This window comes from Rhinatrema bivittatum, chromosome 3, assembly GCF_901001135.1.
Source record: "Rhinatrema bivittatum chromosome 3, aRhiBiv1.1, whole genome shotgun sequence".
In the NCBI taxonomy this organism is placed as follows: domain Eukaryota; kingdom Metazoa; phylum Chordata; class Amphibia; order Gymnophiona; family Rhinatrematidae; genus Rhinatrema; species Rhinatrema bivittatum.
The window spans coordinates 579,655,653-579,669,196 of record NC_042617.1 but is presented as its reverse complement, the minus strand read 5'-3'; the positions used below and the strand labels follow the sequence as shown (position 1 = coordinate 579,669,196).

Here is a 13,544-nt window from a genome sequence, read left to right as displayed (position 1 = left end):
AGATAGAAGCGCTGTAGCCGCTTTTCCACCGATGGATACTGGGTCACCAATGGTTCCTGTGCCTTCACCGCTTACTCTGTCATCGGGAGGAGAAACACCGTTCTGCATTTCGCCATCGGGTGTCCTGCCGATGCCTCAACCATCGATGTCGATATGCCCATCGACGCCACTGATCCATCCATCGATGCCCTTGATGCCTTCATCGGTGCCTCCAGTACTTCCCTCGATGCCTTCAGAGCCTAGACTGGGACCTTCAAGAATACCAACGTCCCGTCCTTCTCAGGTTCCTAGAGGGGCAGGTCCTCATCCCGATGACACCTGGACTGATGATTCTTCTCAAGACACCGATGACTTGCCATCGCCACCTTCTCCTACTGAAAGCAGGAAGCGTCCTCCTCCAGAGGACCTATCCTTCATAAATTTTGTGAAGGAAATGTCTGAATTGGTTCCCTTCCAATTGCAGACTGAACAAGATAACAGACATCAAATGATGGAGCTGTTACAATTCCTGGATGCTCCCAAGGAAATAACCTCCATCCCTATTCACCAGGTTCTTTTGGATCTCCTCAAAAAGAACTGGGAACACCCTGGTTCTGTTGCTCCAGTCAACAGAAAAGCTGATACCACTTATTTGGTCCAGTCAGCTCCAGGATTCCAGAAACCTCAGCTGGATCACCAATCTGTAGTGGTAGAATCTGCCCAAAAAGGGCAAAAAATCAAAACCCCACTCTTCCTTTCCCCAGGTAAAGAACCTAAATTCCTGGATGCCATTGGCCGGTGTGTCTTCCACGGATCGATGCTTAGCTCTCGGATCGCCTCCTACTAGCTGTGTATGACCCAGTACAACAGGGTCTTATTCAAGCAGATACAGGACTTTGCAGAGTCCCTGCCTCAGCAATTCCAGGAACAGCTTCAAACATTGGTACACAAGGGTTTCGAGGCAGGGAAGCATGAAATCAGATCCTCTTATGATATTTTCAACACTGCTTCCAGGGTATCTGCAACTTCTATTTCGGCAAGAAGATGGACCTGGCTTAAGTCGTCGGACTTGCGCCTTGAAGTACAAGACAGATTATCTGATCTGCCCGGCATAGCATAGGCGACAATCTGTTTGGCGAACAGATTCAGCAGATGGTGGCGGAACTCAAGGAACATCATGAGACCCTTTGCCAGCTATCTTTGATGCTCTCTGAGTATTCCTCCAAACAGCCTTTCAGGACGGATACTAAAAAGTCGTTCTTCCATCCAATGAAGTCCTATCCACCACAGTCTAGGACTCGTTCCACGAGACCTTTCCAAAAGGCCCAGTCTCGTCAGCCGCGGAAACAAAAGCCGCAGGTAGCTCCTCAGCAGGGCCCTGCTTCCGGCTTTTGACTCCTGCATAGAGATCTCCAAGATGCGTACACACACATTGCGATAAATCCATCTCATCGCAGGTTCCTGAGATTTCTGGTAGGCCCCAAGCACTATTAATACTGAGTGCTCCCATTCGGCCTGGCATCTGCACCACGAGGCTTCACCAAGTGCCTCGTAGTAGTAGCAGCCTTCCTCAGGATTCAAGGTGTTCACGTCTACCCCTATCTAGGCGATTGGTTGATCAGGGCTCCCATTCAGCAAGCTGCTCTGTCGCCCATACGCCTTACTTTACACACTCTGATTTCGCTAGGATTTCTCGTCAGCTACGCAAAATCCTGCTTAGTCCCATCTCAAACTTTATCATTCATAGGGGCAGACTTGGACACCTTGCAGGCAAAGGCATTTCTGCCTCGACAGTGAGCTCTCACTCTCATCTCTCTTGCACACCAGCTACAGTCTCAGCGCTGCACGACTGCACACCACTTCCTCATCCTACTGGGACACATGGCATCCTCAGTACAGGTTACCCCAATGGCCCGCTTGGCCATGAGAGTCATGCAGTGGACTCTAAGGTCACAATGAACTTAGTCCCTCCAACCTCTATCGACCTCTGTCCACATCACCGACTCACTCCGTCAGTCTCTAGCCTGGTGGAAAAATCAGATCAATCTCCTCCAAGGCCTGCCCTTCCAGGCTCCAGACCCTCAAATAATTCTCACCACCGATGCTTCCAACCTCGGCTGGGGAGCCCATGTTGCCGATTTACAAACACAAGTAACTTGGTCTCCAGAGGAAGCCAAACACCAAATCAATTTCCTGGAGCTGCGAGCAATCAGATTATGCTCTCAGGGTGTTTCAGGATCGCCTTTCCAATCAGGTCATCCTGATTCAGACGGACAACCAGGTGGCCATGTGGTACATCAACAAACAGGGAGGGATGGGCTCCTACCTACTATGTCAGGAAGCTGCGCTGATATGGGCTGAGGCCCTCTCCCACTCGATGTACCTCAGGGCCACCTATTTGCCGGGAGTGGACAATGTGGTCCCTCAACCCCACAGTAGCGGACTCAACATTGGGGTCATCCTTGCATAGACCTCTTTGCGTCACCTCAAAACCGCAAAGTAGAGAACGTTTCCTCTCTCTCACTCACAGCCAGCACTCTCAGCCAAGAGATGCGTTCTCCCTCTCATGGGCAACCGGTCTCCTATATGCATTCCCTCCACTTTCACTTCTCTCGAAGACTCTCGTGAAGTTACATCAGGACAATGCATGATCCTGATAGCAACTCACTAGCCTCGCCAAGTGTGGTTTCCAATACTTCAGGATCTCTCCATTCGCAGGCACATTCCCTTGGGAAAGGACCTGCTTCTGATCACTCAGAACGACGGGTGCCTACGCCACCCCAATCTTCAAGCTTTGTCCCTGACGGCCTGGATGTTGAACGGTTAATTTTTCAGCCACTTAACCTTTTGGAGCCAGTTTCCCGTGTCCTGATTGCTTCACGGAAGCCTTCCACGAGAAAGTCTTACCTCTACAAATGGAACAGGTTTAAGTCATGGTGTTCTTCTCAATCCCTTGATCCCTTTTACCTGTTCCATCTCAAAGTTTCTACACTATCTCTGGCACTTGTCAGAGTCAGGTCTAAAAACTTTCTCCATTAGAATGCATGTCAGTGCGGTAGCCGCCTTCCATAAAGGTATTGGGGACGTTCCTATTTCGGTACAACCCCTCGAAACATGTTTTCTGAAAGGCTTGCTTCACCTCAAGCCTCTACTGCATCCTCCGGCCCCTTCTTGGGACCTTAATTTGGTCTTAGGTCGGCTCATGAAACCACCATTCAAGCCTCTCCAATCCTGTGATATTTGCTTTCTCACATGGAAAGTGATATTCCTATTGGCAATAACATCTGCTCGCAGAGTTAGTGAGTTACGGGCCCTGGTTACCTATCCGCCTTACACTAAACTTCTGCAGGACCGGGCAGTACTCCGCACTCACCCTAAGTTCTTACCTAAGGTAGTATCGGAGTTTCACATTAATCAATCCATTATACTACCCACCTGTTTCCCAGGCCCCACTCCAATCCAGGAGAACAGGCTCTGCATACCCTTGACTGCAAACGGGCTCTAGCCTTATATCTAGACTGTACAGCTGCCCACAGGTAAAGCACTCAATTATTTGTCTCTTTCCATTCCATCAAATTGGGGCAGCCTGTGGGTAAGCAGACTCTCTCTCCTCCTGGTTGGCGGACTGCATATCTTTTTGCTACCAGCAAGCAGTCATTCCCACTTCAAGACCGTGTTAAAGGACACTCTGTGAGGGACATGGCGACTTCAGTAGCACATCTATGATCGGTGCCGCTTCCTGACATTTGCAGGGCTGCTACCTGGAGTTTTCTCCATACCTTTTCAGCCCACTATTGCTTGGACAAGGCCGGAAGACAAGATTCCATCTTCGGCCAGTCTGTCCTGCGTAACTTATTTTCAACGTGATGTACCCACACCCTTCCGCCTGCCCGTTTGGGTTCAGGATGCCCTCTACCAAATTCCACCCCAGTTGTTGTGCCTGTTGCACATCTTGGGTACATTTGGTGCAATTCTCTGACATCCTCAGCTCGGTACTCACCCATATGTGAGGACTACCATCCTGCTTGTCCTGTGAGAAAGCAAATGTTGCTTACCTGTAACAGGTGTTCCCACAGGACAGCAGGATGTTAGTCCTCACGAAACCCGCCCGCCGCCCCGCGGTGTTGGGTTCATTACGTTTTCTTATTTTATTTTTCGGCACTTCCTGTAGCTTTAAACAAGACTGAAGGGGGACCCCTGCTGGTTGCAGGGTTGGTGCCATCCTGGGCATGCCCAGTAGGGAAAATCAACACATAAGGGTAGTATATAAAGATTATTACATGTATCACATTACACTCCTTTATTTTAATAAATTATTCAAATTACATTAATAAATTTAACAATAATGTTCACATTTCACTGCATATACATTTATATAATTCCACTTCATTGAGACACCCTCATTGTGCATACCCTCCCCTATTGCACTTATATCAGTATCCCCTGTCCTGTGAGAACACCTGTTACAGGTAAGCAACGTTTGCTAAACATCCAGATACACCAAAACGGTAAGTAAACTGTTTTTCTAATGTACAAAATTGTACATATTCATGTAATTTTGTGCAAGGTTTATGCAGATGTGTGTCGCAGGAATCTAGGTACTGCGATTATGATGGATTTTACAAGTGCATCAAAATGGGGGGACACTGTATCTTCTGCTTTAAAAACATCCAGCTGTTTAAATTTGAATCGAGGCATTTTGTACTTAATAAGGGTATCCGGTTTTCCTATTGACGTGCGATTACGTCTTGCATTCTGTATTTAGTGAGCACAATAGTGTTAAGTTAGTGAGGAAGAGGAGAATGTGTGATAGGGATGGGAAGGGACGGAGGTGGCTTTGTGCTTCCAGCGTGGGCATGCAGTGACGTTCTGGGTCATGCAGTGACAGTCCTGAGGTAATGCACTCACATCTGTACACCTGTGAGTGAATAAAATTACAGTTGTCGGACCCACTATAAAAAAAAAAGAAAAAAGGACAAACTGCTTTCTTAGAATTATTCTTTTTCATGTGACAATGATCTTTAACAGATAATCTACCCCAAAGTGTGGAAGCCTTCACACACATATTTTTTTTTTTTTTTTTTTTTTAATTTGGGTTGGTTGGGGGGGTATCTTTTACAGTTGAATTTTCTTCTCAACCGAAAGCGTTTGTGGATGGGCTGCAGGAAGCTCTCATCCGAGCTGCATTCTTTGGTTGGTGGTTTGCTGCGCTGAGTCCTTTTCTGGTTTATTTTTTAATTTATTTTTTTTTTTGGTTGAATTAAGGGTCAACAAACAAGTTGTAGGTGCTACTTTTTTTTTTATTGCACCAATTAAAAATGGCTGTGACTAGCTTTCCAGAGTTATGCTCTTTTCATCAGGTCAGCGAAGAAACATTATGGTTACTCCGGGTTTAGGTTACGCCTGTGTCTTAGGCAGTCTGCATGTGTCATTACAGTTCAGGGAAAGGTGATGTGTGCGTGGGGTGACAGAGGTGATGAGACAGTAAAGCTTTACAGTTGAAAGGATGAGAGAGCCAGTGTCCTTCTGTTCGTTTCAAAGTGTTCCTAATTTCAAATGGTTTTCTTTCCTGTGCACGCCTCAAGTTCCTTGTTTGTGAGGTCATTAAGGGAATGATCTTCCTTGGGGAAGTTGTTCGCCTGTTGAGCGATCCATGCACACATTGTTTTATAGAGAAGCGTGAATAGGAATCTCTTATTCCGAATGTCTTTCCCACGTGGGCAACTGCCAGGATCCTGTGATTCGCGCCAACACAACTCGCGTTGTGGTGTCTTGCCAGGGGTTTTGCCATCTTCTTCGGTTTGGATTTCTGATTGAAGCTTACTGCTTTGCAGGTTTTTCTTTCAGGTTAGGTTGTTGTCAGAAGGCTAGACCTGGGGGAGCAGGGAACCTATTGGTTTGCTTTGTATGCCGCCTTTTCGTTCAATAATTCTTCCTCCACTAACAGTGGTTGAAGATCTTTTATCATTTTCCTTAGGCTTTCTAATCCTGGATTGTATGTTACCACGAGTGGTATCCGCTCCAAGGTCTTCCCTTCCTTGTGTTGCAGTAGGTTTTCCCGGGGTGTTTTGAGTGAGGGTGTGATTTTCTTGGAGATGACTTCAGGGTAATAGCCTCTTTTGTTGGATGGATTCTGTCACAGCTTTGAGATGTATATATCTGTCCTTTGGGACAAGCACACACAGTAGTGTTAGGTAGCTCGGTTGTGTATAATGGACTTCTTTGTGCACCAAGGGGCAGATTTGAAATATTACGCGCTACCCGGCGTGGACAAATGTACACCCGATTTTATAACATGCACGTGCTGCCGCACGCATGCTATAAAATTCAGAGTCGGCGCGCGCAAGGGGGTGCACGCTTGTGCACCTTGCACGCGCCGAGCCCCAGGGGAGCCCCGATGGCTTTCCCCGTTCCCTCCAAGACTGCTCCAAAATCGGAGTGGCCTCGGAGGGAACTTTTTTTTTGTTCCCCCCACCCCCCAGCCCTACCTAAATCCCCCCCCCCCCTACCTTATTTCGTTGAGTTACGCCTGCCTCTGGCAGGTGTAACTTGCGCGCGCCTGCTGGCTGCCGGTGCGCCAGGCCCCGACGTAGGCCACTGTGTCGGGGCACTCGACCACGCCCCCGGACCGCGGCCCCACCCCCAGATCGCCCTTTTTTCGAAGCCCCGGGACATATGCGCGTCCCGGGGCTTGTGCGCGCCGCCAAGCCTATGCAAAATAGTCTCGGCGTGCGCAGGGGTAGGTTTTCGGGGGTTACGCACGTAACCCTTTGAAAATCTATCCCCAAGGATAGAAACAGTTGGTGGGTTTTTTTGTTTTGTTTTCTGGTGTCCACTATTGATTGAGACTATAGTGTGTAAAACATTAACTTTTTGCATGGAGTAGTCCATCTTGAGTCTGATTTTGGGATGGAACGCACTGAGGGAGTTGTAAAACTGTTTCAGGTTTTCTTCTCCTCCAGTCCAAATCATGAAGATGTTATCGCTGTACGCCGGCAATATCTGAAATGCTTGTTGTTGTAACCACTCGGGAATATCTCTTCCAGTTCTGACATAAAAAGGTTGACATATTGTGGTGCCATTCTGGTGCCCCTAGCGGGTTTTTGGTGGCTGCAGAGTCGTGGATATCTGTTAGTAATGAAGCTTTCTGGTTTCTTGAGAAAACTGCTTCTCTTCAGCCAAATTAAATCTCAAAACCTCATTTTCTGATTCAAGCAAAAGTGTTCATAGATCTGCTGGTATTTTTACTTTCATGAGTACACTGAATACATGGCAGCATTTGTCTCACATAGCAAGGGCTATGTTCTATGCATCTACTGAATTACGCATTATTTTTTATTATTATTATTATTCTTTGCTATTCTTATTTAATATGTATGTTTTTCAAAGTGAAATTTCCAGTGTGTAGTGATTTAAATGTGAAATATCACTGATTGTATACGTTTTATACAAGTATTCATGTGCCTGTATGTGTGTGTATCTTTGCACTCAAATGCACACCCTGAAACCAGATAGGTTTTTATCTTATTCATCCATGCTGGGGAAACTTTTCCAGTAACCTGTGTTACTAATGTATGTACTGTAAACATTACTGTACTACCCACGTTGCTTCTCTTCCGAAAATTAGCAACTGCAAAGTGCATGTCTTAAGAGCGTCCTTGTAGTTTGCTGTTTGTGCAGAATGTGAAGGTAAAATAGTGCAAATGCACTTAAGAACATAAGACTTGCCATACAGGGTCAGACCAAAGGTCCATCAAGCCCAGTATCCTGTTTCCAGTAGTGGCCAATCCAAGTCACAAGTACCTGGCAGGATCCCAAGAGGTATATAGATTGAATATATAAGTGCAGTTGTCCTCCGCCATGGCTAAAAGTAGGCGTGCTAGGAATGGGAAATTTTTAGTCTAACCATTTTAGCTGGTTTAATTATCTTTTGAAACTTTCACTGACAGATGTTTTAAAACAGATAATCTGCCTTGCATGCAGTGTAAGAGAATTGTGCACATCTGTTGCAGATCAAGGGTCGGGATTCTCCGTGACTGGTAAAATAGAAGCAGGCTACGTCCAGACTGGGGACAGGCTACTGGCAATGCCTCCCAATGAAACGTGTACAGTGAAAGGTAGGTGGACCCATGGCATCCCTTTCTCCATTCTTTCATATCACACACAGTTTGCAGCTTCTTTGGGTTTAGGTGACACACGATGCCAAACATCTGGCATTACCAGGTGGATGAGTAGATGCCAGCATTGGTTGTAAGCTCTGCCTTTGGCGTGCCAGTAGAATCGGTCATGAGTGCCACTGGTTTGCCATCACTGAATTAGCTTGAACCTGAATGTCTTTAACAGTTATTTACTGTAACGAAGACCCCGTTGAGCTGATATTGCCTGTTAAGTATAAGCGCCTGGATTTTAAAAGGCTTGCACATAGAAATCCCAGGTTTTATGCGCGTGGCCGGGCCTTGCGTGCACAGGTCCACACGCACAAACCCTGGTAGGCGCACAAGTGCCGGGTCTCTTCGAAGAGGCGGTGCGGGACAGAGGCTGGCCGGGACAGCGGCCCAGGGAAGCACGCGCCGGCAGCCGGCAAGGCACACGTAAATTACTTCTGCTCCCGAGGAGCAACAAGTAATATATTAAAAAAAAAAAGCAAACAAACAGGCAAGGTAGGTTCGTTTTAGCGGCTGGGGGGAGGATAGGGGAAGGGGTTAGGGACGTTCCTTCCCAGTCCTCTCCTTAATTGGAGCAGATGGGGAGGGAGCTGGGGAAGTGCCGATTGCGTTGCTGCGAGGAATTTGCATAAATTCGCCGCCCGCACGTGCGCGGGTGGCCACTCAATTTTATAACATGCGCGTGTGCCGGGAACCATGCGCACATGGACGCGCGCATCTATATTATAAATTCTACCCCAAAATGTATATGTGAAAAGTAAATAACTTTTCTTTTAATAGATGCCTCTGAACAAGAATATGGCATGTCGTGCTCTAACATACAGTTTGTATATGGAAGCTATGCACTAGTAATGTGCTTTACCTATTGGGGAATTCTTTGTAACTTGTACATTGTCTTCCACTCTGCTCATTGAAGTCTACATGCATGTCTGAATTTGTATTGGACCATGTTTCCCTAGCTTGACTATTAAGATCATTTGAGTTGGGATAGCAGCTTTGAAGGGTATTCATAATATCGTGACAGAATGATACCTGTAAATCATCACTTCTACGTAAATTAAGCTGTGAGCGTGAACTTTGCACGATGGCCCGGGACTAGACATTGTGGCAGAGACGTGCCGTGTTGTAAAGCAGCTGGGAGGCGAGAAGTTACTGGATCGGGACAGTTTTACTTGCAGAATTTATACTGTTCAGACAGAGACTAGAGCATTGCTGTCCAGCCTTTCCAAGTGAGGAGCCACAGTGCAATTTTTTCTCACTACCAGGAGCTGATGAGCTATTTTTGCAAAGATATTAATACCACCAGAAATATGCATTTTATGAACAAGCTTTAAAGAAGACTCATTTATTAACTTACTTTTCAATGAAATAACTAATAGAAGCGTGAGCAAACTCTTCGAACCATAGAGCCCTTCCATTCTATCTTGAAGGGTGTCCTAGCTCCGTGGGCTGGTATAAAAGGCTACTGCCAAACAGTCAGCTCTTGAATCAGTTGCCAAGCACTAGGCAACCACTTTGCCAGCCAGTAGCACAAAGGTCCAGTTTTTGGTTCTCTTTAAGTAGCTGAAAGGAGCAAACACCCGCAGAGAGGCAGACAGTATCATACCTATCAAGACAGACACTGGCAGACAGAGCACATCGTACACAGAGACAGACCACACCAGACAGACAGATCACACCACACACACAGACAAACCACATCAGGCAAACACCCAGACAGGCAGACCAACCACACCCATGCAAGGGGCAGGTACCTCTGATCGTTGACATATTAAAAAGTAACCTTACATTCAGCTCCACTCTATTACTGCATTACTGACTTTTCAATATGCCCCTTGTTTGCACATTAGACATTTTTCTCAAAATTGCTTACTTGTAAGGAATTATATTTTACAAAGACAATGAAAAAGCAATTAACTTAAATAGTCATAATTATTCAAGTCAAGGAATTCAATTATAAACAGCCCACCATGTACAGAGAGTAAAAACGTCCAGACAGAAAAAATTCAAAACAAAAAGAAAATGAATCGTCCAGTGAAGCACCATCCAGCAAGTGCTTGTTGACTCTGCAAAAAATAATTCCTGCTGCCCTGGCTTAAAAAAACAGATACCGAAGGAACAACAAACCCCCTGCACTATCAAGCACATTGAAAAACCCTACAAAAAATGGGCACTTAACACATCTGTAGCAAACTTGCCATGCCAAAACAACACTAACAACCAGAACTCAAACAACAATAACCCTATCTAGGAAAAGGCAGCACTGCAAATATTGCAACATGCCCGGATCACAAATATACTGCCTGCTGGCAGAAACACAGAATGTGACAGGAATCTGATAGGGAAACCGAACAAGCTGGACTGCTACAGATCCCTACCCAGAATCTATGCACAGCAGAATCCCTCATCTTGATCACACACACACAGACAATAGACCCAGACCAGAAAGTAGAAATAGAAATATGTAGACAAAAACTGAACTAGAAATCCCAGGGAGCCAGATTCTGTATTCCGTGTAGAAATATAGAAACAGAAATACGTTTCCACTTCTTCTGTGTGAAATACAGAGATGCACATTTTCCAAAACTAATAAAAAAAAAGAGAGAGACTTCTCACAAAAAAATGAGCAAGAAAAACTTGGTATAATCCTGGGGTAAAAAAAAAAACGAAAACCCCAACCCTTCAAATTTAATTAATTACAAACCACCCCCTCCTGCCCCCCCCTCCCCCCAAGACTTGCCTAAAGTCCCTGGAGGTCCAGTGGGGGTCCCGGGAACGATCTCCCGCTCTTGGGCCATCGGCTGCCAATAAACAAAATGGTGCCAGTGGCCCTTTGTCTTACCATGTGACAAGGTTATTGGTGCCATTGGCCGGCCTCTGTCACATGGTGGGAGCAATGGACGGCCGGCATCATCTTAAAAAATGGCGTGGGTCATCCATTGCTCCTACTATGTGACAGGGGCCGACCAATGGCACTGCTAGCCTCTGTCACATGGTAAGAGCAAAGGGCCACCGGCACCATTTTGATTAGTGGCAGCCGACAGCCCGAGAAGAGGAGATCGCTCCCGGGACCCCGCTGGACCACCAGGGACATTAGGCAAGTCTTGGGGAGGGGTCGGGCAAGTCTTGGGGAGTCGGGATGGTGGGGGGTTGCAATTAATTAAGTTTGAAGGGTTGGGGTGGGTTTGGGTTTTGTTTTTTGTTAATGTGCCCTTTCTCCCCCCGTCCCCTAAGAAATGATAAGAAAACCACACGAAATTTTGTGGGTTTTCCTATCGTTTCGGCAGCCCCCCCGAAACGCAACAAAATAGGAAATATCGTCTTTATTTCCTATTTCGTTGCAAACGAATGCACATCCTAGAGAAATAGAAGCTAGAACAATAAAGTATGTTGTCTCCTGCCAACAGGCCAGAAACATAATCTGACCAGGGACAATATTCCAAAACCTGGAAATATTCCTTGCTATTGACCTCTCTGTACCCTGTGTTGTTCGCACTATTATTTTTTATTTTTCTCCCTTCAATTTTATTTATTTATTATTTATTTATTTTATTTAGCATTTTTCTATACCGACCTTCATGGTTAAATACCATATCAGGTCGGTTTACATCGAACGGGGATAGAGAACTGTAACAAACGGAACAGCAATTTATAATCAGAAGGAGAGCAAATTTACATTAAACAAGGACTATAAACTTGGAAGCTTTAAGCTGAAAATAAAGGCGATAACTTAAACATTAACTTGAGCTGAAAATAAAGGCGATAACTTAAACATAAGAAGTCATAATGGGATCCGGGCTAGGGCAGGTTAGATTATTAGCAAAGGTACTAAAATATGAGGTAAATTGAGGAGTAGCATGGTTCCATAGCTCGTGAGCAGGTTGATCGTCTATTGTGTATCCGAAGGATCCGGGAAGGCTTGTCGGAACAGCCAAGTCTTAAGCTTTTTCTTAAATGTTGGTAGGCATGGTTCCAATCTGAGGTCAGCGGGGAGGTTGTTCCATATGGCTGGACCTGCTATTGAAAAAGCTCGGACCCTGGTCGAGATGAGGCGAGTGGCTTTGGTTGGAGGGGCTTGTAGCGCTCCTTTATAAATTTCTCTAATCGGCCTGTTGGAAGTATGGAGTTCGAGAGGAATTTCAAGGTCAAGGTGAAGGTGGTTATGGATGGACTTTTGTGTATCAGGGTGAGTGATTTGTGAAGGACTCTGTGGCAGACTGGTAACCAGTGTAAGTTTCGGAGAGTGGGAGTAATATGTTCTCTCCGGTTGGTGTTGGTTATAAATCTGGCCGCGGCGTTTTGTATCATCTGTAGTGGTTTGGTGGTTGAGTTGGGTAGGCCTATGAGTAGAGCGCTGCAGTAGTCTATTTTCGCGAATACGGATTGAAGGACTGTCCTGAAGTCGTGGAAGTATAGGAGAGGTTTCAGTCTTTTCAACACTTGTAGTCTGTGAAAGCAATCTTTGGTTGTAGTGTTGATCATATTCTTTAGATTAAGGCGGTTGTCGAGAATTACTCCCAGATCTCTTACTTGAGTGTGGGTGAGCTGGTAGTTGAGGAGGGTCTGTGGAGAGTGGTTGTCTTGGTTGGAGGAGATGAATAGTAGTTCGGTCTTAGCGGAGTTGAGGACCAAATTTAACAATGTTATGGAGGTGGGAGGAGACAGAGAGGAGGAGGTCGGGGAGAAAAGATATTTTGAAAACTTAGGATCCAGTCAAACAGTTTTAGGAACCAGGAACATTTCTTCCTTAATTTTTTCTCACTTTTTCACTTTTTTTTTTTTCTTGTTGTTTTGTTTGGTTTCTCTCCTTATTTTCTTTTTTAGTTTAACTTTTTATATTTTTCTTTCTCTTTTCATTTATTTTTATTTTTCAGTTTTCTGAATTTTAGGCCCTAGAGTGCTAAATTTTAAGTACTCAGGTGACCTGGATTATGGGATATTTCCAGCCCTGGAGAGAGGGTAAGGTAGGCGAGAAGGAGGGGCTAAATGGGAGGGAACTGGCTTGCCATGAATCGTGCACACTTCCTCCTATCTCAAGGGGACATGGAGTCCTTGCCCTCACTGGCCTGCTCGTCCTCCCGCCTCCGGGCCTGTGTTTAGGAACTGGCTTGCCATGAATCGTGCACACTTCCTCCTATCTCAAGGGGACGTGGAGTCCTTGCCCTCACTGACCTGCTCGTCCTCCCGCCTCCGGGCCTGTGTTTAGGAACTGGCTTGCCATGAATCGTGCACACTTCCTCCTATCTCAAGGGGACATGGAGTCCTTGCCCTCACTGACCTGCTCGTCCTCCTGCCTCCGGGCCTGTGTTTAGGAACTGGCTTGCCATGAATCGTGCGCACTTCCTCCTATCTCAAGGGGACATGGAGTCCTTGCCCTCACTGGCCTGCTCGTCCTCCTGC

General features: G+C 46.0%; 1 protein-coding gene across 1 annotated transcript in view; it reads left to right on the top strand.

Moving 5' to 3' along the window:
- HBS1L (HBS1 like translational GTPase) overlaps window positions 1-13,544 on the top strand; it is a 300,920-nt gene that overhangs the window by 258,412 nt on the left and 28,964 nt on the right. Inside the window, 1 exon segment of the mRNA XM_029596612.1 lies at window positions 7,992-8,096. Coding sequence (XP_029452472.1) covers window positions 7,992-8,096 — 105 coding nt within the window.